General features: G+C 42.2%; 1 protein-coding gene across 6 annotated transcripts in view; it reads left to right on the top strand.

Moving 5' to 3' along the window:
- Positions 1 to 5,298: 5,298 nt before the first annotated feature.
- Positions 5,299 to 26,086, top strand: part of LIMS1 (LIM zinc finger domain containing 1) — a 153,425-nt gene continuing 132,637 nt past the window's right edge. Inside the window, exons 1-3 of one of the 6 annotated variants that reach the window (XM_050753075.1) lie at positions 5,353 to 5,529; positions 6,933 to 7,045; positions 7,342 to 7,403. In XM_050753075.1, coding sequence (XP_050609032.1) covers positions 7,369 to 7,403 — 35 coding nt within the window. In that variant the 5' untranslated portion in view covers positions 5,353 to 5,529; positions 6,933 to 7,045; positions 7,342 to 7,368. Of the gene's footprint in view, positions 5,530 to 5,759; positions 7,046 to 7,070; positions 7,404 to 17,468; positions 19,911 to 26,086 lie in introns of those variants that run through there. The other 5 variants (XM_050753076.1, XM_050753078.1, XM_050753077.1 and 2 more) reach the window with 5 other exon arrangements.

Below are 26,086 nucleotides of genomic sequence, written 5' to 3'. Positions count from 1 at the left end.
CGTCGTGATCCACCCGCCTCCGCCTCCCAAAGTGCTGGCATTACAGGTGTGAGTCACCGAGCCTGGCCTCATGTTAGCTTTAAAATACGATTATATTACTTTATGCTTACACTTTTATCATTTCTTTGTATTTGTTTTGATCTATATTTACTTATATTTCTCCGTGGACACGCATTCTCAACTACTGGTTTCACACAGTAGGAAAGGGCTTCTCTCCAAAGGTCCCAAGAGTTTGCACCTCCACTGAAGAACCCAGCTCCGAGTGAGACTGAAACCTCTTAGCTTCAATTCTAAATCCCTATGTAGGGGTTCTGGTCCTGCAGACTTTGGTGCCCTTCTCTGGTCTAATGACCTCCAGCCAGAAGAGTGGGGTCCATTGTACAAATATGGGGCAGGTCCCACAGATAGGGAGAGTTGGATAGGTGTTTTCTACACCCTTCCTCCATTTCTATAAACATCACTTGCTGAATTATTAAAACCGACTCCTAACTTCTCTCCTTGGCACGTGAGTTCCTTCTCTCAAAGCACATACACATGAACACTTTCATAAATAATGCCCTTCATTAAGTTTTTATTTAAAAACATCCATATCTACACTACACATTCTTATTTATACATTTTTTTCTTTTTCTTTTTTTTTTTGAGCCGGAGTCTTGCATTGTCGCCCAGGCTGGAGTGCAGCGGCGCAATCTCGGCTCACTGCAAGCTCCGCCTCCCAGGTTCACGCCATTCTCCTGCCTCAGCCTCCGGAGTAGCTGGGAGTACAGACGCCCGCCACCACGCCCGCCTAATTTTTTTATTTTTAGTAGAGACAGGGTTTCACCATATTAGCCAGGATGGTCTCGATCTCGTGACCTCGTGATCCGCCTGCCTCGGCCTCCCAGAGTGCTGGAATTACGGGCGCGAGCCACCGCAGCCGGCCTACATTTTTTTTCATAATAAAACCTGGCATCCCCTAACATTCAGGACCCTAATGACCTGGCTCTTCCTTGCTTGTTTCAACTTTATGCCCATTCCTTTGGCTACTTATTCCCAGATCATGCCACCATCTTTACACCCATACAGCCAGTCAACTTCCTTTTATTTTTTAAATTAAGATGTATTTGTCTTAACTGTTTTTAAATGCACAGTGCTGTAGCGTGAAGTACATTCACATTGCTGTGCAACCATCACCACCATCCATCTCCAGAATTTTTTCTCTTGCAAAACTGAAACTCTGTCCCCATTAAACAACAACTCTCCACTCCCCAATCCATACCCTTGACAACACCCATTCTACTTTCTCTCTCTGAATTTCATTACTCTAGGTACCTCACGTAAGTGGGATCATACAATATTTGTCCTTTTTATGATTTGCTTCTTTCACTTAGTGTAGCGTTCTCAAGGTTCATCCATTTTGCAGCATGAGTCAGAATTTCCTTCCTTCCTTTTTTTTTTTTTTTTTTTTTTGAGATGGAGTCTTGCTCTTGTTGCCCAGACTGGAGTGCAATGGCACAATCTCAGCTCCCTGCAACCTCCACCTGCTGGGTTCAAGTGATTCTCCTGCCTCAGCCTCCCAAATAGCTAGGATTACAGGTGCCCGCCACAACGCCCAGCTAATTTTTGTATTTTCAGTAGAGATGGGGTTTCACCATGTTGGCCAGGCTGGTCTTGAACTCCTGACCTCAGGTGATCTGCCTGCCTTGGCCTCCCAAAGTGCTGGGATTACAGGCATGAGCCACCACGCCCAGCCAACATTTCCTTCCTTTATAAGGGTGAATAAATATTCCATTGTATGAATGTACCACATTTTACTTATCCATTTATCCATTTCTGGACATTTGGGTGGTTTCCACCTTTCAGCTATTGTGAATAATGCTACTATGAATGTGCATGTGCAAATATCTCTTCCAGACCTTGCTTTCACTTCTTTGGGATATATATCCAGAAGTGGAATTGCTAGATCATATGGTAACTGTATCTTGAATTTTTTAAAGAACTGCCTTATTGTTTTCCACAGGAGCTGCACCATTTTACACTCCCTCCAACAGTGCACAAGGTTCCAATTTCTTCACATCCTTGCCAACATTATTTTCTGTTTTTTTGATAGTAGCCATCTGAAAGGGTAGGAGGTATATCTCACCATGGTTTTGATTTGCATTTCCCTAATGATTAGTGATGTTGAGCATTTTTTCATATACTTACTGGCTATTCTTATTTAACAGCTGCAGAGTATTACTGGTAGAAACCATAATTTACTTAAAGAATGTCCTGGATAAATAAACTTTCTCAGTTCTTAAAAACAAAACTGCAATGACTCTCCTTGTACATTCTTCTGTTTTCGATTTCTTTTTTTTTTTTTTTTTTTAGACCGAGTCTCGCTCTGTCGACCCAGGCTGGAGTGCAGTGGCATGATCTTGGCTCACTGCAAGCTCAGCCTCCCGGGGTTCACGCCATTCTCCTGCCTCAGCCTCCGGAGTAGCTGGGACTATAGGCGCGCGCCCACCACGCCTGGCTAATTTTTTTTTTTTTTGTAATTTTTGGTAGAGACGGGGTTTCACGGTGTTAGCCAAGATGGTCTCAATCTCCTGACGTCGTGCTCCACCTGCCTTGGCCTCCCAAATTGCTGGGATTACAGGCCTGAGCCACTGAGCCTGGCCGCTTTCAATTTTTAAAAACTTTTTTATTATAGAAATTTTCACATATACACTAAAGTAGACAAGCTAATATAAAGAATATCATGTATTTATGAGGTAGTTTCAAGTTATCAACTCACATTCCCCACCCCTACATTTTATTTTAAAGTAAATTTCAGTGATATCATTTAGTGTACAGAGAGTTGCCAAGGGATCTTTAAAATTTGTTCTTTTTTTTTTTTTTTTTTTCTTTGAATCGGGGTCTCACTCTGTCACCCAGGCTGCAGTGCAGTGGTGCAATTATGGCTGGCTGGAACTACAGGTGCCCACCACCATGCCCAGCTAATTAAAAAAAATTTTTTTTTGTAGAGATGGGGGTCTCCCTTTTTTTCCCAGGCTGGTCTTGAACTCCTAACCTCAAGGGATCCTCCGACTTCAACCTCCAAAAGTGCTGGAGTTACAGGTGTGAGCCACCGTGCCCAGTCAAATTTGTACATTCTTTTGGTGTACATATAAGAATACATTTGTAAGATAAATTCCAAAATATGAATTTCCTGGGTCAAAGTAGAGCTGAATTTTACATTGACAGCTATTGCCCACTTGTTCTTTACAAAGCGTGTATGGATTTATACTCCTATCAACAATAAATTAGCCAGGCATGCTGGCATGCACTCATAAGCCCTGCTATTCAAAAGGATAGTTTAAGTCCAAGAGTTCAAGACCAGTGTGGGTAACATAGGGAGACCTCCTCTAGGGGGGAAAAAAGGGGTTTCCCTATATCCTCATCAAAACAGTACATAGTCAAACTTTTCATCTTTGCATTTGTGAAAAATCATATTTTATTTTTGTTTTATGGTGTTAGATTCTTGTACTCCAAAAAATCGTTTGTATTTTCTGTAGAAACCTGTTTTTCTCTGAGTTGAACATTTTTGTACTTCTTTTTTTAAAAATTAGATAAAAATATAATTTTTGTCATACATTTTACAGATATTTTTCTTGGGGTTTGTTATATTTATTTGCTATGCAGAAAATTTAATTTCTACATATTTATCAATTTAAATGTTTATCAATTTTTATTTATTTATTTAGAGACAGAATCTCTCTCTGTCACCCAGGCTGGAGTGCAATGGCACGACCTCGGCTCACTGCAACCTCTGTGTCCCGGGTTCAAGTAATTCTCCTGCCTCAGTCTCCCAAGTAGCTGGGATTACAGGCACCCTCCACCACACCTGGCGAAAGTTTTGCATTTTTGGTAGAGACAGGGTTTCACCATGTTGGTCAGGCTGGTCTCAAACTCCTGACCACAGGTGATCCACCCGCCTCAGCCTCTCAAAGTGCTTGGATTACAGGCGGGAGTCACCGCGCCCAGCCTACGTTTATCAATTTTTAATTTTATGGTTTATATGCTCTTTGAAAAGCCTCTCACCACTCCAACCTTAGTTTTTTTCCCCTTGTTTTCTTCTGGTATTTTTATATCCTCTCTCTCCCTCTCTTTATTTTTTTATTTTTTATTTTTTTTGAATATTTAACTATTTGCTTTGTTTGGAATTTACTTTGATGTCAGGATATCAAATAGATCCAGTGTTTTTCTCCCACATGCCTCGACTGGCAGGAGACCAAAGTTTCCATTCTATTACCAGAGAGTAAGTATAGTTACTGAATCAGGTACCCTGAGAGAGATCATTTATGCTCAGGATGAATAACCTGTCTTATCTATTAGATCCTTTGGAGATTGCAGGGGTTTTTTGTTTGTTTGTTTGTTTTTGACGGAGTTTCGCTCCTGTTGCCTAGGCTGGAGTGCAGTGGCACGATCTCCCAGCTCACCGTAACCTCCGCCTTCCAAGTTCAAGCGATTCTCCTGCCTCAGACTCCCGAGTAGCTGGGATTACATGCATGCGCCAACACCATGCCCTGCTAATTTTGTATTTTTAGCAGAGACGGGGTTTCTCCATGTTGGTCAGGCTGGTCTCGAACTCCTGACCCCAGGTGATCCGCCTGCCTTGGCCTCCCAAAGTGCTGGGATTACAGGCATGAGTCACTGCACGGCCCCGAAATTTCAGATTTTGATAGATGGAATGAGTGAAGACAATGAGAGCTAGCAAGGAAGAACAGGATTCAGAGGCAAGACTGGAAATCTCTCCAAGAAAGGTTAACTTCTTAACTCACAAGTTAAACAAAGCCTGCAGGCTCCGTGCGGAGCTCAGGGACCCAGCGGTGGCCGATCCAGACCAGGTTCTCCCGGACGCCCCGCCTGCCCGACAGAACTTTAGCATAGAGTCCCCTCAGGCGTAGTGGCCAGGACGGGGCGGAACCCTGTGGAGCGCCCACCCCCGGGACCGAGGCCACTGCCAGGGCCGCGCAGCTACGCGAGTGGAATCAAAGGAGCCTCGACGCAAGGAGAGCCGGGCCCGCTCTCTGCGCCCGTCACCGCCATCCTTGTTGTAGGGAAGTCGGCCTCAGAGTAGCCGCCGCACGTCGTGGGATCCCAAAGTAGCCCCCAACCCCGCCACCAGCTGCCTTTGCGCCAGCCTCCCAGACTAGCTCGCCTGGGGTGCTGAGATGGGGGCGGGCCCGAGCCACCGGTTGGGGCGGGGTCTGACCCGCGCCCCGCCCTACCACGCCCCTCCCCGCCCCCCGCGCCTACCTCTCCAGTCCCCGCCCACCCGCGCCCGCCCCGCCAGTCCCCGCCCCTCCCCGCCTTCTCGCGCGGCCCGCCTCTCCTGCCCCCGCCTCGCTCGCCCCCGCGCGGCCCACCCCGGCCCTCCTCCCCTTCCTGCTCCGGGCCCGCCAGTACCCGGCCGCGGCGACGAGGGACTAGGACGCGGCTGGAGTGGTGCCGTGAGGCGAGGGGCTGAGAGACTGCGGCGGTGGAAAGCGGAGAGATGCTGGGCGTGGCGGCCGGGATGACCCACAGGTACGGGCCGCGCCGCGCGGCGCCCGCCACGTCCGCCCCGCCGCTCCCGGCGGGCCTTCGGGCCGGGCCTGGCGCGGGCGGGCGGCCGGGCTTTCCCCGCGGCCTCCCTGCGGCCTCACCCGGGCGGCGCGGAGCCCGGAGCCCGGAGACCGGACCCCCAGCGCTCGGGCGGCGGCGTGGCTGCGTGCGGGCCCGCGGAGGAGACCCCTGCTGTTCACTCCCGGGTGTCCGCGGTGGCACGGGCGCTGACGCCGCCTCGCTGCCCCCAGAGTTCCTTAAGACAAATCAGTATTTGCCTAGCTAATCATTTATCTTCTAGCACTAGGGATCAGCAGGTCGCAGACGTCTTGGTCTCGGGACCCCTCTTGGGACTAGAGGACCTGGAAGGATGGCTGTCTCCATAGACTATACTAGAAAGCAAAACCGAGACAGTGAAGTTACAATTAAGTAATTGAATAAATCCGTGGTATGTTAACGTACATACCGCATTTTTATGCAACATAGGGTTTTGCTAAAACAAAGAGTTCGTGGGACTAGTGGCGTCCTTTACAGTTTGCGAATCTCTTGAGTTGTCTGACTTAGAGACAACTGCGTTTTTCCATCTTCTTTGCGTTCAGTCTGTTGCGGTATGTTTTCATATGAAGAAAATCTGATCTTACACAGATGTATAGTTGAAAAAGGGAGTACTGTCTTAATAGCTTTTTCAGATAATTATGGGTATTCTTTATTACTACCCCAAAACTACGTAAGTGGAAGTTTCTCAAAGGCTGGTTTGGGCGTGGAATCTGAAGCTACTATCAGTGGACTTTTCACACAGTTATATTAAAATTTCTTGGTCTGTCTTGCAGTTATCTGAAGCTGCTGTCAGCGGACTTTTCACACAGTTTCGTTAGAAATTCCTTGGTCTGTCTTGCAGTTTGAATGCAGCTGAAGCTTCTGTCAATGGCCTTTGCACACAGTTACATTAAAATTCCTTGGTCTGTCTTGCAGTTTGAATGGACCTGTTACCCATTGTAACGCCATGTGTTTGTCATTTGGAAAATACTGGCTCACTGAGTTTGGCAGATCCCAAGCTGACACATTTCATTAATAGCGCCGAATAACATTCGTTACTATCACTATTGATTTCATTAGCAAAGTCTTTATGTTAAAAGCTGTCAGATACAAGGTGTGGTGCTTACAAGTTTTCCAAAATTCTAATTTTCAGTTGAAAGCTTGCTTTTTATCATTGGAAACCAAATATTGTCAATTGTTTTCCTTAAAGTGACAGACTCACTTTGTTCAGTTTCAAGGGAATGTCTGGCAATGCAGGTTTAAATAACCCTAGTTTGTCAGTTGTTCTTTCCAGTAAAAATGGTATTTCATGAAACAAGCAAGTAATTCAGCTCATTGTTCTATTACAGAAGTGCACACCTGCCAGTTGGTCACAAGTAACAAAAAAGAGTCAAAGCTCAAGATTTGATAACAATAATTTGTACTCCTTCATCATGGACTTTTTTCCTTCAAGTATTGACTAGTAAGTTGATATAAAATTTAAAGTATTTGTGAGATATTAAGAATAATGGATATGTAGTGTAATAAAGGAGATAATAGTTTCCTTTTAAGACCTTCAAACCTCTCTAGTGCAGTGTCCCTCCCCCTCCTGTCCCCTTCCCATCCTGAATTTACCATTAATAATTTACTTTTTGGGGGGAGGGTAATAAGTTCATTCAAATTATTGTGCATTCATAACCATCATACATGTCCAGAAATCTTACCAAAACTGAAACTCTGTACCTATTAAACAACTCTCCATTCCCCTTCTCCCGCCAGCCCCTGGCAGCCATCATCCTACTTTCTATGACTTTAACTACTGCTGGTACCTCATATCTCATGTAAGTGGAATCATACACTATTTGTTGTGTATGTCATGGTTTGTTCCTTTTTGTTGCTGAGTAGTGCTTCGTGGTTTGGATGTACAGGAGTTTAACTGTTCACGTGTTGAAGGACATTCAAGCTGTTAGTTTTGGACTGTTAAGAAAACTACTATGAACAAATAGACAAGTATTTGTTGTTGTTTTTGAGACAGTGTCTTGCTCTGTCACCCAGGCTGGAGTGGAGTGCAGTAACATGGTCATGACTGACTGCACTCTCGACCTCCCAGGCTGAAGCAGTCCTCCTACCTCAGTCCCCCACCTAGCTGGGACTACAGGCACACACCACCATGCCTGGATGATTTTTGTGTTTTTTTGGTAGAGACAGCGTTTCGCCATGTTGTCCAGGCTAGTCCAGGAGTCCCAAACTCCTGGGTTCCAGCAATCCACCCACCTCAGCCTCCCAAAGTGCTGGAATTTTAGAGCCACTGTGCCCGGACTGTCTAGGTTTTATGTGAACGTAAGTTTTCCTTTTCTGGGATAAATGTCCAAGAGTGTGCAATTGCCAGGTTGTACAGAAATTGCATGTTTAGCTTTTTAAGAAACTGACAGTTTTTTTCCAGCGTGACTGTACCATTTCACTTAAAAAGGTGAAATTGACATTATTTTCCTGTGAGTACCTAGAGGTAAAGATTAGGGACGCTACCGTGGCCCTCTTTAGTGCTGAGCGGCCAGCAGTTGTACTGACTGTTGTTTTTGCACTATCTGTGTGTCAACACAGTGCACAATGCTACAGTGACTTCTTAGGAATATCTTAGTTTGATGAAAATAGCTTCGATCTCTCAGACCCCTTAAAAAGGTCTTGGAGACCCTCAGGGGTTCAAGGCCATACTTTAAGAACCACTGTTAAAGACATAATCCTAAATGATGAGGGATATGCAGGTATTGGGGATATTTAAAAAGGAACAAATACAAGGTTTCTCTTAAAATTGTTCTTGAATGCTTGTGGTAGTGTGTGCCTTGTAGTTTTGGGGAGATTTAGTAGGACATAATGACTAAGACTTCGACCACTATGGAAGAAGCAACTCTCTGCCTTTCAGGATTTTCCCTGGTAAGAAAATGGCCAGTGCCACTGTGAAGAGGGAAAATGCCATGGGCCTGTGTGTCTTCACACCTTTTCAGTGCGCTGTCCCTGTTTGTATGGTGAGAAAATCAAACTCTTGATGTTTAAGAAAGCTAAGGAAAGTTTGGTGGTAGAAAAGATCATTTCAGTTCTGGTGGTTCCGTTTCTCGCAGGCTTAGAGAAAACCGTCCATCAGGATTGTGCTGTCTTGATTTTATTTGATCATTCCCACCCTTTTCCCTTTGCTATAGCCCCTTGACCTGTCTCCTGGGCAGTTCTTTCCTTTGCTAAATGTGGGTACAGCAAGTAGGCTTTCCTTTCCTCCTAGAGAGGGGGACCTTGGAGCCCCTCCACTGGGTCAGAGAAACTTCCGTAGCTACAACAGATCAGTAACAGGAGAGCAGAGCTTTACTCTGAAAGCCTCTGTTTTTAACAATGTTGTGTTTGCTCTTTGGATAATCATTTAAATAAATACACCTCAGTATAGGTCATATTCTTACCTAGGTTTGCACTTACATGGAAGGAAAAACATCTCAAACCATTCTGTCAGTTTTATAGTTCTCGTAACTGTACTTTAAGCTGTGGTTTTCCACCCACAGGGATGTCGTCTACGTTATATGCTGGACTGTTGCCACATTATCTTCCAAAAACTTTAATTTTAAGACACTTGAGAAGCAGGAGCTGCACTACCTGTTGCCATATACTGTGCATTCTTCAGCAACAGAGGTTTTCTTTTCCCTCTTTCTGATATAATCTCATCTCTTTTATTTGATCATATCAGACATTTCCACCCTGGAGCTTACTGCAGGGGTGAGTAAGGGAGTCATTTTCCTGCATCTTTTTTCACGTTGGAGCATGTTTTGGAACTCGATGAGTCTGCAGTGACATTTAACGGTGGGGCGGGGCAGCTGCAGATAAAGCAAGGGCTGAAGAGTGCATTCCATGAGAGGTTGGAAGAAAGGTGCCAGTTCAACTGCTGGCAGTATGTGCTTGGCGGTGGGAGGCATGGGACTCAGCATCAGCACACCAGGAATCCAGGGCTTTCAGGATGTCTAAGTAGCAGGCAAGGTAAAGCAAGATAATAGACAACATGCATTTACAAAAAATGTTTACACATACTTTCTACAAAAGTGGAATCATAGCCATACTGTTCTGCAGTTGCTTTTTTTAGTATTAAAAAAGTTACGGGCCGGGCGCGGTGGCTCAAGCCTGTAATCCCAGCACTTTGGGAGGCCGAGACGGGCGGATCACGAGGTCAGGAGATGGAGACCATCCTGGCTAATATGGTGAAACCCCGTCTCTACTAAAAATACAAAAAACTAGCCGGGCGAGGTGGTGGGCGCCTGTAGTCCCAGCTACTCGGGAGGCTGAGGCAGGAGAATGGCGTAAACCCGGGAGGGGAGCTTGCAGTGAGCTGAGATCCGGCCACTGCACTCCAGCCTGGGCGACAAAGCGAGACTCCGTCTCAAAAAAAATAAAATAAAATAAAATAAAATAAAATAAAATAAAATAAAATAAAAAAGTTACGGTAGGCCGGGCGCGGTGGCTCAAGCCTGTAATCCCAGCACTTTGGGAGGCCGAGACGGGCGGATCACGAGGTCAGGAGATCCAGACCATCCTGGCTGACACGGTGAAACCCCGTCTCTACTTTAAAAATACAAAAAACTAGCCGGGCGAGGTGGCGGCGCCTGTAGTCCCAGCTACTCGGGAGGCTGAGGCAGGAGAATGGCGTGAACCCGGGAGGCGGAGCTTGCAGTGAGCTGAGATCCGGCCACTGCACTCCATCCTGGGCGGCAGAGCGAGACTCCGTCTCAAAAAAAAAAATAAATAAATAAATAAATAAATAAAATAAAAAAGTCACGGTAAAATATGCAAAACAAAATTTGCTATTTTAACTGTTTTTAAGTGTACAGTTTTGTGGCATTATGTACATTCACGTTGCTGTGCAACCATCATTACCCTTCCTTCCGAGAACTTTTTCATCTTCCCAAACTGAGACTCTATGTCCAATAAATACCAACTGTCCATTTCTTGCAATTGCCTTTTTACTTCAACAAGCTGTCTTAGAGTGGTATATCTGGGTTTGCCTTATTTTTTTAACCTTAGTTTTAATGGCTGCATAGTATTTCACAGTGTACATGTGATATGATTTATACAACCAGTCTTTGACTAGTGGTTATTTGGGTTCTGTTTTTTAATTATCGCAAACACTTTGAACATCTCTGCCACAGTGTTTTTTGTTTTGTTTTGTTTTGTTTTGTTTTTGAGACAGGGTCTCACTCTGTCACCGTGGCTGGAGTAAAGTGGTACAGTCATGGCTCACTGCGGCCTCAACCTCCTGGGGTCAGGTGATCCTTTCACCTTAGCCTCCAGAGTAGCTGGGACAACAGGTGCACGCCACTATGCCCGGCTAATATTTTGTATTTTTTGTAGAGACAGGGTTTCCCCATGTTGCCCAGCGTAGTCTTCAATTCCTGGACTCAAGTGATCCGTCCTCCTCGGCCTCCCAAAGTTCTGGGATTATAGGCGTGAGCCACTGCATCCAGCTACCAGAGTTTTCGTAGCTTTCTGAGTGTAGAGTTAGTATGTACATGGGTGGTTGGGTCCATGTTCTAGTCCTAGTTCTGTCCCTTCAAGGCTCTTTGATCTTGGCCCTGTCAGCATCTTTAAGCCTCAGATTCTTAATTTATAAAGTAATCCCACCTATCTCAGAGGTTGTTGTGATAATTAAATATGAAGGCAAATGCAAATATTTCTGAAAGGATACAGGAGAAATTTTTAGTGATTGTTGCTTCTGGAGAGGGAGTCTAGGCACCTGAGAATCCAGGATGAGAGGGAAATTTTTTGTTGTATAGCTTTTTGTACTGTTTTGATTTTTTTTCTTTTTTTATTATTATTATAGTTTAAGTTCTAAGGTACATGTGCATAACATGCAGGTTTGTTACATATGTATATTTGTGCCATGTTGGTGTGCTGCACCCATCAACTCGTCAGCACCCATCAACTCGTCATTTACATCAGATATAACTCCCAATGCAATCCCTGCTCTCTCCCCCCTCCCCATAATAGGCCCCGGTGTGTGATGTTCCCCTTCCCGAGTCCAAGTGATCTCGTTGTTCAGTTCCCACTTACGAGTGAGAACATGCGGTGTTTGGTTTTCTGTTCTTGCGATAGTTTGCTGAGAATGATGGTTTCCAGCTGCATCCATGTCCCTACAAAGGACACAAACTCATCCTTTTTTATGGCTGCATAGTATTCCATGGTGTATATGTGCCACATTTTCTTAATCCAGTCTGTCACTGATGGACATTTGGGTTGATTCCAAGTCTTTGCTATTGTGAATAGTGCCGCAAACTGTTTTGATTTTTAAAATCATGTATATGTTTTCATTTTTAAACCATTGAACGCCATGCCAGGAACATAGTAGTTGCTCAGTGAGTTATCGTTTCCCATCATCCTGGTTCTTTTCCCCCGGACTTATACTGCTGCTGATGGCACTTAACATGGTTGCTTTTGTTTCTTCCTGTCCTTCCCTCCCTATAGCCACTTTCTGGCTGAGTTCTTACCTTCGAATTTTCTCTTGAATCCTTCGTTTTCTTTTTTCACTCCTTTCTTACTGATTTCCTTTTCACCCTGGTTCTGAAAATCTTTCAAATGAACATAAGATGACAGTATTAAGGCTGGGAAAGACTTGAGAGAATGCAGAGCCAGTGACCTGTGGACTGTAAACTTACTCCAACTCGCTGGAAATAAAAATCCATGCACATATGAAGTGTTTGAAGTGGAAGAAATAATGTTTGTGAATGTTTCTAATTTTCATTTAAATGTTGATAAAGTACAGATTCTTTTAAGGGGTTTGTGGAATTTGTGGTGGTATTTATATAGTGCATGCTTTATCTGTTAACATGTGCTAAAAAGACAATCATAGTGATGTGAAGATCTAAGATAATTTATTTAACATTTTAAAAATGGCTTTATATGTGAAAAAGTTGGAACCTACTGAACTAATGCGCTAAGCACTTTAGTGGGTCTCCTGTGTTAGCCCTTTATTTAAACTGCTCCTTTATTTTATAGGACAGGATTTGGCTAGAGAGGTAAAATAGTTTATTCAAGGCTGAAAAGTGACTTAACAGCAGGGTTAGGAATACAGCCCAAGTTATAGTTGTATTGTGGGGTCTCCTCTGCTGTATTACACTGGTTTGCTCTGTTACTTTATTCACATTGCATTGTTACAGTTTGTTGTATGTATATATTTTATCTTTTTGTCTACAGTATGTAGTAAATACCTTGAGGACCAAGGCCTATAGCTGAGCCCGTTAACATGGTGTATTTGGAAATGTCTGAATGAATTATGGATATTGGCCCAGAATTGTTCTATTACAGGTGTCCTGGATGTCAGGCTCTTTCAAGTGATTCCTTTTGAAGAACACTTCAGAAGTGTTGTTGAAGACCTGATATCCTAGCCACATGTGCTGGTGCTTGCAACTTTTTCCTCTCCAGAGAGATCCCTTCCTATTGATGGGCTTCCTTACCGATGCATCAGCTGAGTGACAAATGTTACCAACTACTTAAACATATGTTTATTTCTCATTGGTAAATGTAGTTGTTGTTTTGTTTTTGTTTGCTTTTAAAGCTAGGCACATTGCTGTCCCATGTAAAATCTGCCTTGTTAATACAGCAAGGAAGGGAGGGAGAATGGACATTGGGTAGGCAGTTGCAGCTTTTGCCACAGCTGGCTCTTTCTCCTTCTCAGTGCAGTAGATTCAACAGGATTTGTTTTTCTGTGGAAGGTACAGTGCAGGTACACCTGACTGATCTGTCATCCGTGTTGGTTTCAGATTTTTCTAAAGCACTACTTTGGTCACATGTTTTCAAAATATTGAGAAGCTGCTTATTGCCTGTCAAGTAGGTCCAAACTCCAGCTCCTGGAATTTAAGGCTGTTTGTGATCTGGCCCAGCCCATCTTAATAGCCTTGTCACACACTATTTCCTTAGCCTGTGTCTCTCTAGCCCACTGCCTTTTCTGAAAATGATGATTTCCTGCCTCAGTGCTGTTCATGCCCTTCTCTTGGCCTGGAAAATCATAATCTTTTGTGTTTTCTTGGCAGGGGGAGCAAAATTGCCACTTCCCTTATAAAACAACGAATTCCTGGAGCATTAATTTAGCCCCTGCTGTGCAGTAGGGAATTAGGGATTCAGAGCTTTTTCTGTTCTCCCAAAGCATTTTGAATTCTTTTTTGGTAATTACCAATTTCTATTTTGTTTTATAGTTTTTTTGTATATATGTCTAATCTTTTCTCCAAAATGTAATCTCTGGAAGTAAAGGAATGTCTTAATCAAATTTGTTAAATATTCAAAGAAAAACAAACTGGACATTAGGCTTTATTTCTCCTTTTATTTGTTAGTGAATCAGAAAGTTCAGAGCTAGCTCTGCTTAGTGTCTTTGACATTGTTTGAATAAATTCACAAAACTGAGTAAGACAGAATCATTTTCTTTGGTTTAGTGAGTCTACAGTATATTACAGACTGCTGGCAGAGACCCAACATCATGAAACATTGAAGAGAAATTCAAATGATATTTAGGCATCCTTGTTTAGTCTAGTTTCCTCCTAGGCCACTCTTTTGGAAACTCTCTTAGTCATAACCACCTTTTCTTAATTACCTACTTCCACACAAATACCTTAAAGATACTATTTTATATAATCTTACCATCATAGCCACACCATGAAATAGGATCTTTGTATCTATTTTACAGATAAGGAAGCCAAGCTCAAGAGATTAAAAACTCACCAGCTCTTACAATTAGTGACAGCTGGGGTTCAAACCGAAGTGCCCTGTAGAGCCCTGTGTCTCCTCACTTCACATCACTGGTCAAGAAGAGGTCACAGCTTGCTAATTGTTTTTCCAAGTCTCAAGGCTTTTTCTTGGCATGTCCAGACAACCTATCCAGTTTTATTCCCTACTACCCTTAAGCTTCCATCATCTTATTGCCAACCATACCACAGTCCCTCTTTCTGAACTTGATTTTTGTTATTCTGCCAGGAGTAGCCTTTCCTTTTTGAAGGGGGTAGGAGTTCCCAAGTCTTACACTCAAGTCCCAGCAAACTCCTCTATCTTGAAGATGGCTTCCCTGGCTGCTTCAACACCTGTTAGGCTTTCTGTCCTTGACCTCCCGGAGAATGCATTGGGTAAGATTCAGTTCTTTACCCAGATTTAGTGTGTCTATATTTGTGTGCAACACACAGACTTCATTATTTTTAGTTGAACTCTTGGCTGTGCTTGTATATGTGAAAGTGATATTTACAAATTTCGGAAGACATCTTTCAGTACAGTTTGTGTCCATTATATACACTGTACTGTGCTATAGGCCATGGAGTATACAGCTGTAATAGAGTGAAGGACACATTGTCTAATATTGTAGCTTTGTGTGTACAACTCCCATAAGAGACTGTTTAGAAAAGTCTTTTAGAAATTTGACTGGGCATGGTGGCTCACACCTGTAATCTCAGCACTTTGGGAGGCTGAAGCAAGAGGATCACTTGAGCCCAGGAGTTCAAGATGAGCCTGGGCAACATAGTGGTACCCCATCTCTACAAAAAATTTTAAAATTAGCTAGGCATAGTGGCATGCGCCCGTAGTCCTGTGGCGGCCAGGTCTCGCTAATGCGGGCCTCCATAACAACTGTTTCAATACTGAGTGAGTGGTTAAGTTAAATAGTAAAAGCTAAAAAAGCCAGTGCCCTTATCAAAGGCTGGACTGCAAATGAAACCCACCAAGAGTTTTGCCTAGGCCTTTCCTGGGCCTTAAAGCATGACAAAATAACAAAATAATTATTTATTTTTTATTTTATTTATTTATTTTCTTGAGGCAGAGTCTCGCTCTGTCGCCCAGGCTGGAGTGCAGTGGCGAGATCTCGGCTCACTGCAAGCTCCGCCTCCCGGGTTCACGCCATTCTCCTGCCTCAGCCTCCAGAGTAGCTGGGACTACAGGCGCCCGCCACCACGCCCAGCTAATTTTTTGTATTTTTAGTAGAGATGGGGTTTCACCGTGGTCTCAAATCTTCTGACCTCGTGATCCGCCCTCCTCGGCCTCCCAAAGTGCTGGGATTACAGGCATGAGCCACCACACCCAGCCAACAAAAGAATTCTTAACAGGACCCTTTTAGGATTAAACAAATTTTATTGTGGGTCTGAAGAAGCTACCCAAACCTCTGTGATTTAGTAGGAGACAAGATAAGGGTAATCACCTTAGCACCTGGACCCATTTACATGAAGTAAATTTACTGAGGATCCAGAAGAAGGTCTCCAACACTCAGACCTTAGTTATAGATTAAAAGAAGTGAATCACTTATGTCTTTAGATGAATGCACACTTACACGTAGACATATGGCTTAGAAGGTATATAAGCTCTGGAAAACTTTGTAATTTTGAGTGGGTCTGGTGATAATTTCCAGGCCTTCTCCCTGTAACTGGTTGCAGAAATAAAAACTCTTTTCCTCCCAAGTTTGTCTGCATCTCTCTATTGGGCCACGAGAAATAGCAGCCCGACCCTCAGTTTGGTCTGGGAACAGTCCCAGATACTCAGCAGGCTGAGGTGGGAGGATCCCTTGAGCCTGGGAGGTTGAGTCTTGCCACTGCACTCCAGCCTGGGCAACACAGCAAGACTCTTTCTCTTTCTCTCCCTCTCTTTTCTCTCTCCTTTCTTTCCCTCTATCTTCTCTCTTCTTTCTTTCCCTCTCTCTCTCAAAAAAGAAAAAAGAAATAAGAAATTTAAAGGAGGAAGTGGTAATTTGTCACTAGTTATTATAGATTAGTTGTTACTTACTGAAGACATTAGGACCAGTCAAATGTTATTGGATTCTCAGCAGGTAGAGATGTATCCGTCATTGTAGGGTTCAACCAGACGCCTGGCTGATTTGGAATGTTGTAGGGAAAATTCAAGAATCAGGGAGAGCAGCGCTCTCAAAACATGGGCTGCAGACTTCTCATGGCATGGGGTTCGTGCTAAAAATGCTGGTTGCTCAGCCTCATCCCGTACTTCTTGAGGGAGAAATGTCATGAAGTCTGTGCTTTTTAATTTTTTATTGTGAAGGATTTCAAACATATACAAAAGCAGAGAGAATAATGTGTCTCCATGTGCTTCCGCTCAGCTTCAACAATTATTATTATTGGGCCGGGCGCGGTGGCTCACGCCTGTAATCCCAGCACTTTGGGAGGCCGAGACGGGCGGATCACGAGGTCAGGAGATCGAGACCATTCTGGCTAACACAGTGAAACCCCGTCTCTACTAAAAAATACAAAAAAACTAGCCGGGCGAGGTGGCGGGCGCCTGTAGTCCCAGCTACTCGGGAGGCTGAGGCAGGAGAATGGCGTAAATCCGGGAGGCGGAGCTTGCAGTGAGCTGAGATCCGGCCACTGCACTCCAGCCTGGGCGACAGAGCGAGACTCCGCCTCAAAAAAACAAAAAACAAAAAAAACCAATTATTATTATTATTATTATTTTATTTATTAATTTTTGAGGTGAAGTTTTTGCTCTGTTGCCCAGGCTGGAGTTCAGTAGCACTCTTGGCTCATTGCAACCTCCGCCTCTTAGGTTCAAGCAATTCTCCTGCCTCAGCCTCCCAAGTAGCTGGGATTACAGGTGCCTACCACCACGCCTGGCTAATTTTTATATATATATATATATATATTTTTTTTTTTTTGAGACAGAGTCTTGCTCTGTGCCCCAGGGTGGAGTGCAGTGGCGCGATCTCGGCTCACTGCAAGCTCCGCCCCTCCGGGTTCGCGCCATTCTCCTGCCTCAGCCTCCCGAGTAGCTGGGACTACAGGCGCCCGCCACGGCGCCCGGCTAATTTTCTTGTATTTTTAGTAGAGACGGGGTTTCACCGGGTTAGCCAGGATGGTCTCGATCTCCTGACCTCGTGATCCGCCCGTCTCGGCCTCCCAAAGTGCTGGGATTACAGGCTTGAGCCACCGCGCCCGGCCAATTTTTGTATTTTTAGTAGACATGAGGTTTTACCGCGTTGGCCAGGCTGGTCTCAAACTCTTGGCCTCAGGTGATCCACCCACCTTAGCCTCCCAAAGTGCTAGGATTACAGGTGTGAACCACCACACCTGGCCAGCTTCAGTAATTACTGACTGATGATAAATCTTTGACTGAAGGCCAATCTTTTTTCACTTTTCTCTCCACTATGTCATATTATAGAGATTTTAATATGTATCCTTAAAAGATAAGGACTCTTCGAAAAACTTTAAACATAACCTCAGCATCATCACACCTAAAAAAGAAGAGTAGTAATTGCTTGATATCATCAACTACACAGTACGTGTTTAAATTTCTGTTTATCTCAAACATCGATTTTATTTTGTGGTTTTTCTAAATTGAGATCTGAATAAGGTTCACAAATTTGATAGGTTGATAAGTCTTTTAGTCTCTTTCAACGTATAAGTACACCTTCCATCTTTTTCTTTTCTCTTGTGATTTTGTTGTTGAAGAAATTGCTGGTTATCTTGAAGAATTTCCTACCATCTGGATTTACCAACTTGTATCCTCAGGGTATATGGTTTCCTTCCTATCTATCTATCTATGTATGTATCTATCTATCTGCCTATCTATCTAATCTATCTATGTAAAGAGAGAATGAGTGAGTCAGTCTTATTACCCAAGCTGAAGTGCAGTGGCTTGATCTCGGCTCACTGCAACCTCCACCTCCCAGGTTCAAGCGGTTCTCCTGCTTCAGCCTCCCAAGTAGCTGGGATTACAGGCGTCCGCCACCACACCTAGCTAATTTTTTGTATTTTTAGTAGAGACGGGATTTCACCATGTTGGCCTGGCTGATCTCAAACTCTTGACCTCAAGTGATCCACCCACCTCAGCTTCCCAAAGTGCAGGGATTACAGGCCTGAGTCACCCCGCTGGCACATCCTCTATTACATTAATATATTCTGTAAATTGGTAGTTGGATCTAAAAAAGCAGTTCTCCGTTCTTGGTCTCCGTTCTTGGCTCCGTTTTTACTCTTAGAAATTATTGAGGACTGCTGTGTCTTTTGGAAATAGGTAACTTGTTTGATCTTAAGGGTTCACAGCTGGAGGAGAATTTGCCTCAGGATGAATGGTGCCTTGAGTCTTACCCATATCTGATTCAGATGCACCTCTTTCATAATAAATGGGAAAATGACAGAACTATTTTACCTCCCAGGCTGTATAAAAACAGGGACAGGCTGGTTTGGCCTCTGGACCCCACTTTGCACACGGTTCAGTCTAGATTATTATTAATGCATTAGGGGGTTTGAAAGATGGAAATATTTTAATTGTTATTGAAGACATTGCAGGTCTTACCTGCTGTACTTCTAAAAAGAGTAGCCCTCCTTAACTATTTGGTAATCTGATGATGTAATTTGACAGATTACACATCACTCTTATGTTGTTAGCATGTAATCCTGTCCAGTCTCCTACTCAATAATATGTGTATCGCCTTAGCATGTATCACTTTAGTATAATAGTGGTTATAGAATCTGTGCCCCAAAAATACATTGTTTATGGTATCTAGATAGTCCTTCACTTTTGGATGCTTTAGGTTTACAGAGTACTAAATTAGGGTTGAAGTGTCACTTTCTGACTTGGACGAGTGATTGTTTTTCCTTGCTATCGGACTGCTGCCTTCTTCTTTTTTTTTTTTTTTTTTAAGGGATACAGAGTCTTATTCTGTCCTTGAGGCTGGAGTGCACGCAGTGGATCGATCACAGCTCACTGTAAACCTTGAACTCCTGGGCTCAAGGGGTCCTCCTGCCTCAGCCTCCCAAAATGCTGGGATTACAGGTGTGAGCCACAGTGCCTGCCCCGCCCTCCTACTCTTTAAGTGGATGTTGCTCTTGTATTATGAGCCCCTCTGGTTAGGATGGCATCTGCACTTGGAAGTCCACTGGAATGGTGATAACTTCCCACTCAATATATTAAGTAATCCCTGTTCATTGGCTGATTAGCATTCAGTCATTAATGTTTGCGTCATTTATAGCTAAACCAGCAGAGCCTAGCGGATCATTCTCTAGCAAGCCTGTCTAATTTGAGTGATCTTTTTTTTTTTTTTTAAAAAGACAATGGTATAGTTTTATGTTAAATGTCATACAGAGTTTGAAATGTTCAATGAGAAATGGAAGGAAGCTAATCTCTAAAGGGCAAAGTAAGTTGGTTATGGAGATTTCTGTAAAGCACCTGTAAATCATTTGGGTGTTAATACTCTGCATATTTTATAATGGAGAATAAAGTTTCCTTAATGATGTTTGTGTTTGAAGTGTGACGTTTTGCTTTTCAGTAATGGTCTCCCTGGCTATAATTGTGTTATATCTTTAGTCTGTTACAGAAAAAATGAAACGGCTGGTAGATAAGAGTTCTGATTTCATTACAAGGTAAGAAGAAGGGTTGATGGAGTTCATTGGGGGAGTTGTGGTTTGAAGTTGTTTCATGTAAATTTTGGATAAAGTTTTCACCTTGCGCTTTGGATTACAAAGGTGCAGTTAGACTTTAACTTCAACACAAGACTGGTGTGCTTCCACACTTACTGATAGTGTTGTTAAACTTTTAAGTTGCTGGGAAATAGGCCAAGTCCTGTTGTGGATTGGGTGGTGGATGGTCAGGCAGGACATCCTTAGGGATTACCCTGCTGTACCCTTCATCACCAAGGGACAGTGTAGGGCAGAGGTGGAATTGATGAGGTTGAGGGTGTCTTTCTCTTTCATACCCTTAGAACGTGATGCTTAGTGTCTCCAGCACAGGTCAGTTTGCTAACTGCTGGCTCCAAGAGTCTGGACACTCTCTTGAGTGGGGTAGTTCTCATAGCTGGGCCCACGACACAGAGGAAGAGTTAAAAATGACAGGTGCTAGGCGCATAATTAGCCAAAAGGGACTGTTGGCAGTTTGACTTATGTCTTCTATCCAGTTGAGGTTTGTTCTTTGGGTGTCCTAGAAGCTAAAGCATAGGAATACAGGTTAAAATTTAGCCTGGTTCCTCAGTGTTGTGTTGAACGTCTCTTTCTGTTACTCTAATGGGAAGTTTCAGAACAAAACAATTATTCATTCTCCACTTTCAAATTTTCTCATTGAGAGAGAGTGTGGAGGAAATGGTGCCCAAAATACCAGAGTTTAAGGTCATTGCCTACATTAGAATATATCGGTTCCCTTGGGTTTTACTGGATTGTTGTCAGAATAGTTCTTTCTTTGGAATACAATATGGACTTTGTCATAGTGAAGCATGTTTTAGGGAATATATAGTAGTCTTAATTAGAATCTGGAGATGGAGTAATTCATCCATCAAATGAGCAGCCTTTTGTTTTAGGAGCGTGGGTAGTGATATTTTTGCAATAGCCATGAAACCTTTGTAAACATGGCTAGAGACTGGTTTTCTCTTTTTAAAAATGAGTTCAAGAAAGTAGGAGCTTTGTGACTAGCCCCATGAAATCTGGAAAGCTGTGTTCGCACTTAGCCCATTTCAGGTCATTGAGTGTATTTACGTGACTGAGGATGATGATGAAAAAATGTGGTTAAAGATTTTAAAATGATAGATATCTAGGACACTAGGTTACCTGGTTAGTAAGGTGTATGAGAATTACAGTGATGTAACTTTGAGGTGGGTGGGTGTAAGGGTAATTTCTGAAACAATTTAACAATGTTTGGGATTTTTTTTTTTTTTTTTTTTTTTTTTCAATGCTGGCTAACCCACATCAGGAACTGGGAACTTTTTTGTCTTTTGGGCATTTGCCAGATCTATACAAAGCATGAAACATCTGCAGATGTCTGTTTAACGCAATTTCTTTATATTTCATAATAGAATGTTTTAACCCTGAGCATGTGGTATATACTGTATGAAAGCTACTTTGTTTTAGACCTGGGTTTTCCAGTATTCGGGTGCTTTCCCTTTGGGAGTGGTATTCATGATGACAGAGGACATTGGTGAAGGGTAGAATGTGACGCTTAATTTTAATACAGAACTCTCTACTGAGTTTGATGAAAGACAAAACAAGTTCCAGCAGTTCCTCAAAATTTCAGAGGTCTGTTCCCTGCTCCCCCCACCAGTCCCCTGGCAAAGGGTCATTTTGGGACCGTGGGAACAGATAAAAACCAACATCTCTAATAATTTGCTCATTCACTTAGAATGCTTTCTATGAAGGAAGTTGTGGCGATAGGTTTTGGAATGTGGAGGGTGATGGGAACTCCAAGGATATAAGGCTTGGGAACTTTTTAGAAATGAAGTTTTGTTTTGCACTGTCATGCTTTCCAGGATAGAGCATTACTGGAGATTAGCTGAACAAATGAGATGAAAGCTAAAATATGCAGTTGGATATTTTAAATAAATTTTGATGAAATGTTACTTTATAAGAATATAGCATTTTTCTACAAAAAGCTACTTATGCTTTTTGAGATACTTAAAAATCTCATGCTCATGAGACAGTACATTGCATATAGTAACCATTCAGTGAATACTTGTCAAATGAATAAATAATGATGCAGTACATTTTATTTGGTATATATGGCTTTTTGTTTGGTTTAGTGAAGTATATTTCTTTAAATATTGCCATAAAATAACATGTAGGTAGTTGCTAGTAAGTAACCTTTCAGTTGACATTAAATTAGACATGAATTATTTCAATAATACTGTACAAGTACAATGTTTCTTTCTTTCTTTTTTTTTTTTTTTGGAAACGCAGTCTTGCTCTGTCTCCCAGGCTCAGGCTGGAGTGTGGTGGCACCATCTTGGCTCACTGCAACCTCTGCCTCCTGAGTTCAAGCAATTCTCCTGCCTCACCCTCCCTAGTAGCTGGGACTACAGGCGTGTACCACCATGCCCAGCTAAGTTTTGTATTTTTAGTAGAAATAGGGTTTCACCATGTTGGCAAGGATGGTAAGTACAGTGTTTGCTTTCTCCGTTAACAGGCAATGCAGGAACAAGTTACTTGATATGGGAAGAGGCTATATTTTAGATAAATGAAGCTTCCAGATTACTGGGTTAAATTTTTTAGCTGAAACATTAATTTTTTTCTTATGAATTTCCTCAATTTTCCATATTAATATATAGCTTCAATACTATTAATCAGAATTCCAAGTGGAATTCTTTTGGTAAAATGGACAGAATTATGAAGTTCATTGAGATTTGGAATAAACAGGCAAGAATAGCAAAAAGCTAATTATTAAAAAGAAAGATAAATGGATAAAATCTGTTAGTAAAATAATTTGTCAGTATGCATCAAGTTTAAAATGATTTATAACTTGTAATTCATAATTTCTACTTTTGTTAATCAGATCTAAGAATGTGTGGAGAAAACTGGGTGTGAGTAGATTTTGGCAGCATTATTTATACTAGCAGAAGGTTTGAAACTATGTAGATAATAAAAGGATCACTTAAAATGCATGATGATACCCTAGAGTTTAGTGAAATTATACAATATTTATCATATTTATTAAAGCTTTGTAATATTTTAATGTCATGACATTTTAAGAAAAACAGGATGTGAAATTATAAATGTGGTATGATTAGAACTTTATAATGTTTAAACATAAAATGACTAGGAAAAATACAAAGTGCTTTTTAAAAAATAAACAGCTTTAGGCCAGGTGCAGTGACTTGTGCCTGTAATCCCAGCACTTTGGGAGGCCGAGGTGGGAGGATTGCTTGAGGCCAGAAGTTTGAGACCAGCCTGGGCAAAATAGCAAGACCTCACTCTACAAAAAAAAAAATTGTTTCTCTAATTCAGCTGGACATGGTGGCACAAACTTGTAGTCCCAGCTAATTGGGAGGCTGAGGTGCGAAGATCACTGGAGCCCAGGAAGTTGGGTGCAGGGAGCTATGATTGCACCCAGCTGCACTCCAGCCTGGGCTACAGAGCAAGAGCCTACCTCAAGAAACAAAAACAAAGCCACACACAGCTTTGTTGAAGTATAATTTAAATACTATAAAATTCACTTGTTACAAGTGTATAAGGCTTTTATGTATTTATACAGTTGCACAACCATTACAACAATGCTGTTTGAGAATAGTTTCATCACTCCAAAGTTCACTCGTGTATATATATACACATATAAATATGTAATATATATTTATATATAATAGATTTTATAATATATAACTAATGTATTATATATTAATATAGATGTGGTATATGTAATATATAGTTAACTCTCTCTCTTTATATAGATACACACACAGACACACACACACACACACACACACACACACGCACCGGAAACCTCTTTAATTCTCACAAATCCTGGACGTTCAGATTGAAAATGATCTGAGGCATGGTTCCTCCATATATATATACCTATATATATTATGCATACTGAATATACTTAACTATGTAATTGTATATAGTTAAATATATAAATATAAAATATACAGTTAAATATATATTAATATATACTATATAATACATTACAGTTATATATTATATAGAAATAAAAATATATAAATATATCTTATATATAAGTGAACTTATATATATATTTATATAAAGGTGAACTTATATATATTTATATATAGGTGAGCTTATATATATTTATATATTATATATAAAGTATATATACACATATATACTTTATGTAAGTTCACTATGAGTGAACTTTGGGATATATATATATTTGGGGGTGTATGTGTGTATATATATAATATACACAATTTTTTTTGTTTTTTGGAGACAGGGTATTACTCTGTCGGCCATACTGCATGATCACCACTCACCGCAGCCTTGACCTCCCAGACTCAAGCAGTCCTCCCAAGTAGCTGGGACTACAGGCATGTGCCACCATGACAAGCTAATTTTTACATTTTTTTGTAGAGATGAGGTCACACCATGTTGCCCAGGCTAGTCTGGAACTCCTGGGCTCAAGCAATCCTTTCAGCTTGGCCTCCCAAAGTGCTGGAATTACAGGCATGAGCCACTGTGCCTAGTCCAATTTAACTATAAACACCAGAAGTTTTTTCAGTACTTATGTTTCTGAGGCATAGAGATAGATTGGGGAAAATGAAGGATCTTCATCTTAGAACCCTTTGTCACAGCCATATCCAATGAAAACTAAAGTTTAATCAGGAAGGCTCCGAAGAAGGTACCAGTGCATGAGAAATCACGGTGGGCACTGATGGGATGTTAAAGAGAAAAGGATAAAAAGCGTCATAATTCATGTGGGCCTCCTCCTCACATAAGAGAATCTGCTGCCACTTTCTAGCATGGTCTTCCATGCCGTCTCCTGGACACAATGTGTAGGGGTCAAGGTTTCCTTCTCTCGCTGTCCAGATGCAGCCTGAGTGCAGATAAATATCTTTTGAGGGAGAGAGTTAGTACTTGTCTGGGGCTCACTGCCGTTTGTGTGCTTTTATTCTTTTGGTCATTTTAAAATCATTGCTCCACGATTGAAGCAAATGGCCTTTCACTGTTACATAAATTTGGAGAACCAGTGAGGACAATGCTTTGTACTTGGCAGGAGTAAGTGGGGGTCATAATAGAAGCTTTGTTAGCAGTGGATTCTGGGCTAACGTTTCTCTAGGAAAGGCCCGGGATCACACAGTCCCAAAATACTAGAGTTAGAAGAGACTTTGGAGAACTATCCAGTTCTCTTTCATTAGAAATAATGATAGTTTTGCATTGACATTCCTATTTTGTGGTCTTCTCTCTGCTTGGAAAGAAGATCCCTTGCTTTGCAAACCACTCTTAGTAGTGCCATAAACTACTAAGGAACAGGAAATTCCAAATTGCAGGCTAGTACAGACCCAGACCAGCCTTCCCAGAATCTCTAGCTTCAGGCCATGCACCCCCAGAAATGCTGTGATGACTCTCTTGGACATTATAGTATGTGGAGGAGCCATGCCTCGGATAATTTTCAATCTGAATGTCCAGGATTTGTGAGAATTACAGAGGTCCTGGTGTATGGGGAAAACTGAAATTACTCTTCTGCCATACAGAGAACTTTGAATGATAGGGACAAACATGTATGTAGTATTTGATGATATAGATAGGCATGATTATCCTCATTCTCTTTTATGTTTTTAGATGAGCAAACCAAGACTCAGGAAATGCTTGTTTACTCACATAGTTGGTTGGTAAAATGACAGAGCTGATACTGAGACCTGGGCCCTGGAATTTCAGATCCCGTGCCTTTCCTGTAGCATTACATTTTCTCTGAGAAATCTATTCAGTGGTGGGGAACACCCTGTTATTCTGAAGCCAAGGAAATTGCCAGGAGAGGATAGAATTGCTGAGGAGAAGATAGAAGAGGTAGAGGAGGAATGACAGCTCTTGGTGGGGTCTGTATTGAGATCCTGTGGAAAATCTAGGCGATGCTGCTGCTTGTTTCGTCTGTATTCGCTTGATACCTACTGCCTTTTACGTCTTCTTCAATATGAGCCAGACCAACCCATGGCTCCACTTCATCCCAGACTACACTCTATTCCCGAGGACTGGTCACCTTCTCCCCCTGTTCTTGGCATGGTGTCCCATTGGGGTAGTGCTGCTGGAGGACAGTCTCTGAAGAAGAGCATCTTCCTTATTCTTGGGGTAGAAACTCTTAACATAGATGGGGTGATAAAATGCAAGAAATT

This window comes from Macaca thibetana, chromosome 13, assembly GCF_024542745.1.
Source record: "Macaca thibetana thibetana isolate TM-01 chromosome 13, ASM2454274v1, whole genome shotgun sequence".
Taxonomy (NCBI): Eukaryota; Metazoa; Chordata; class Mammalia; order Primates; family Cercopithecidae; genus Macaca; species Macaca thibetana.
The sequence above is the reverse complement of the archived record's forward strand: the minus strand, read 5'-3'. Positions and strand labels throughout refer to the sequence as shown.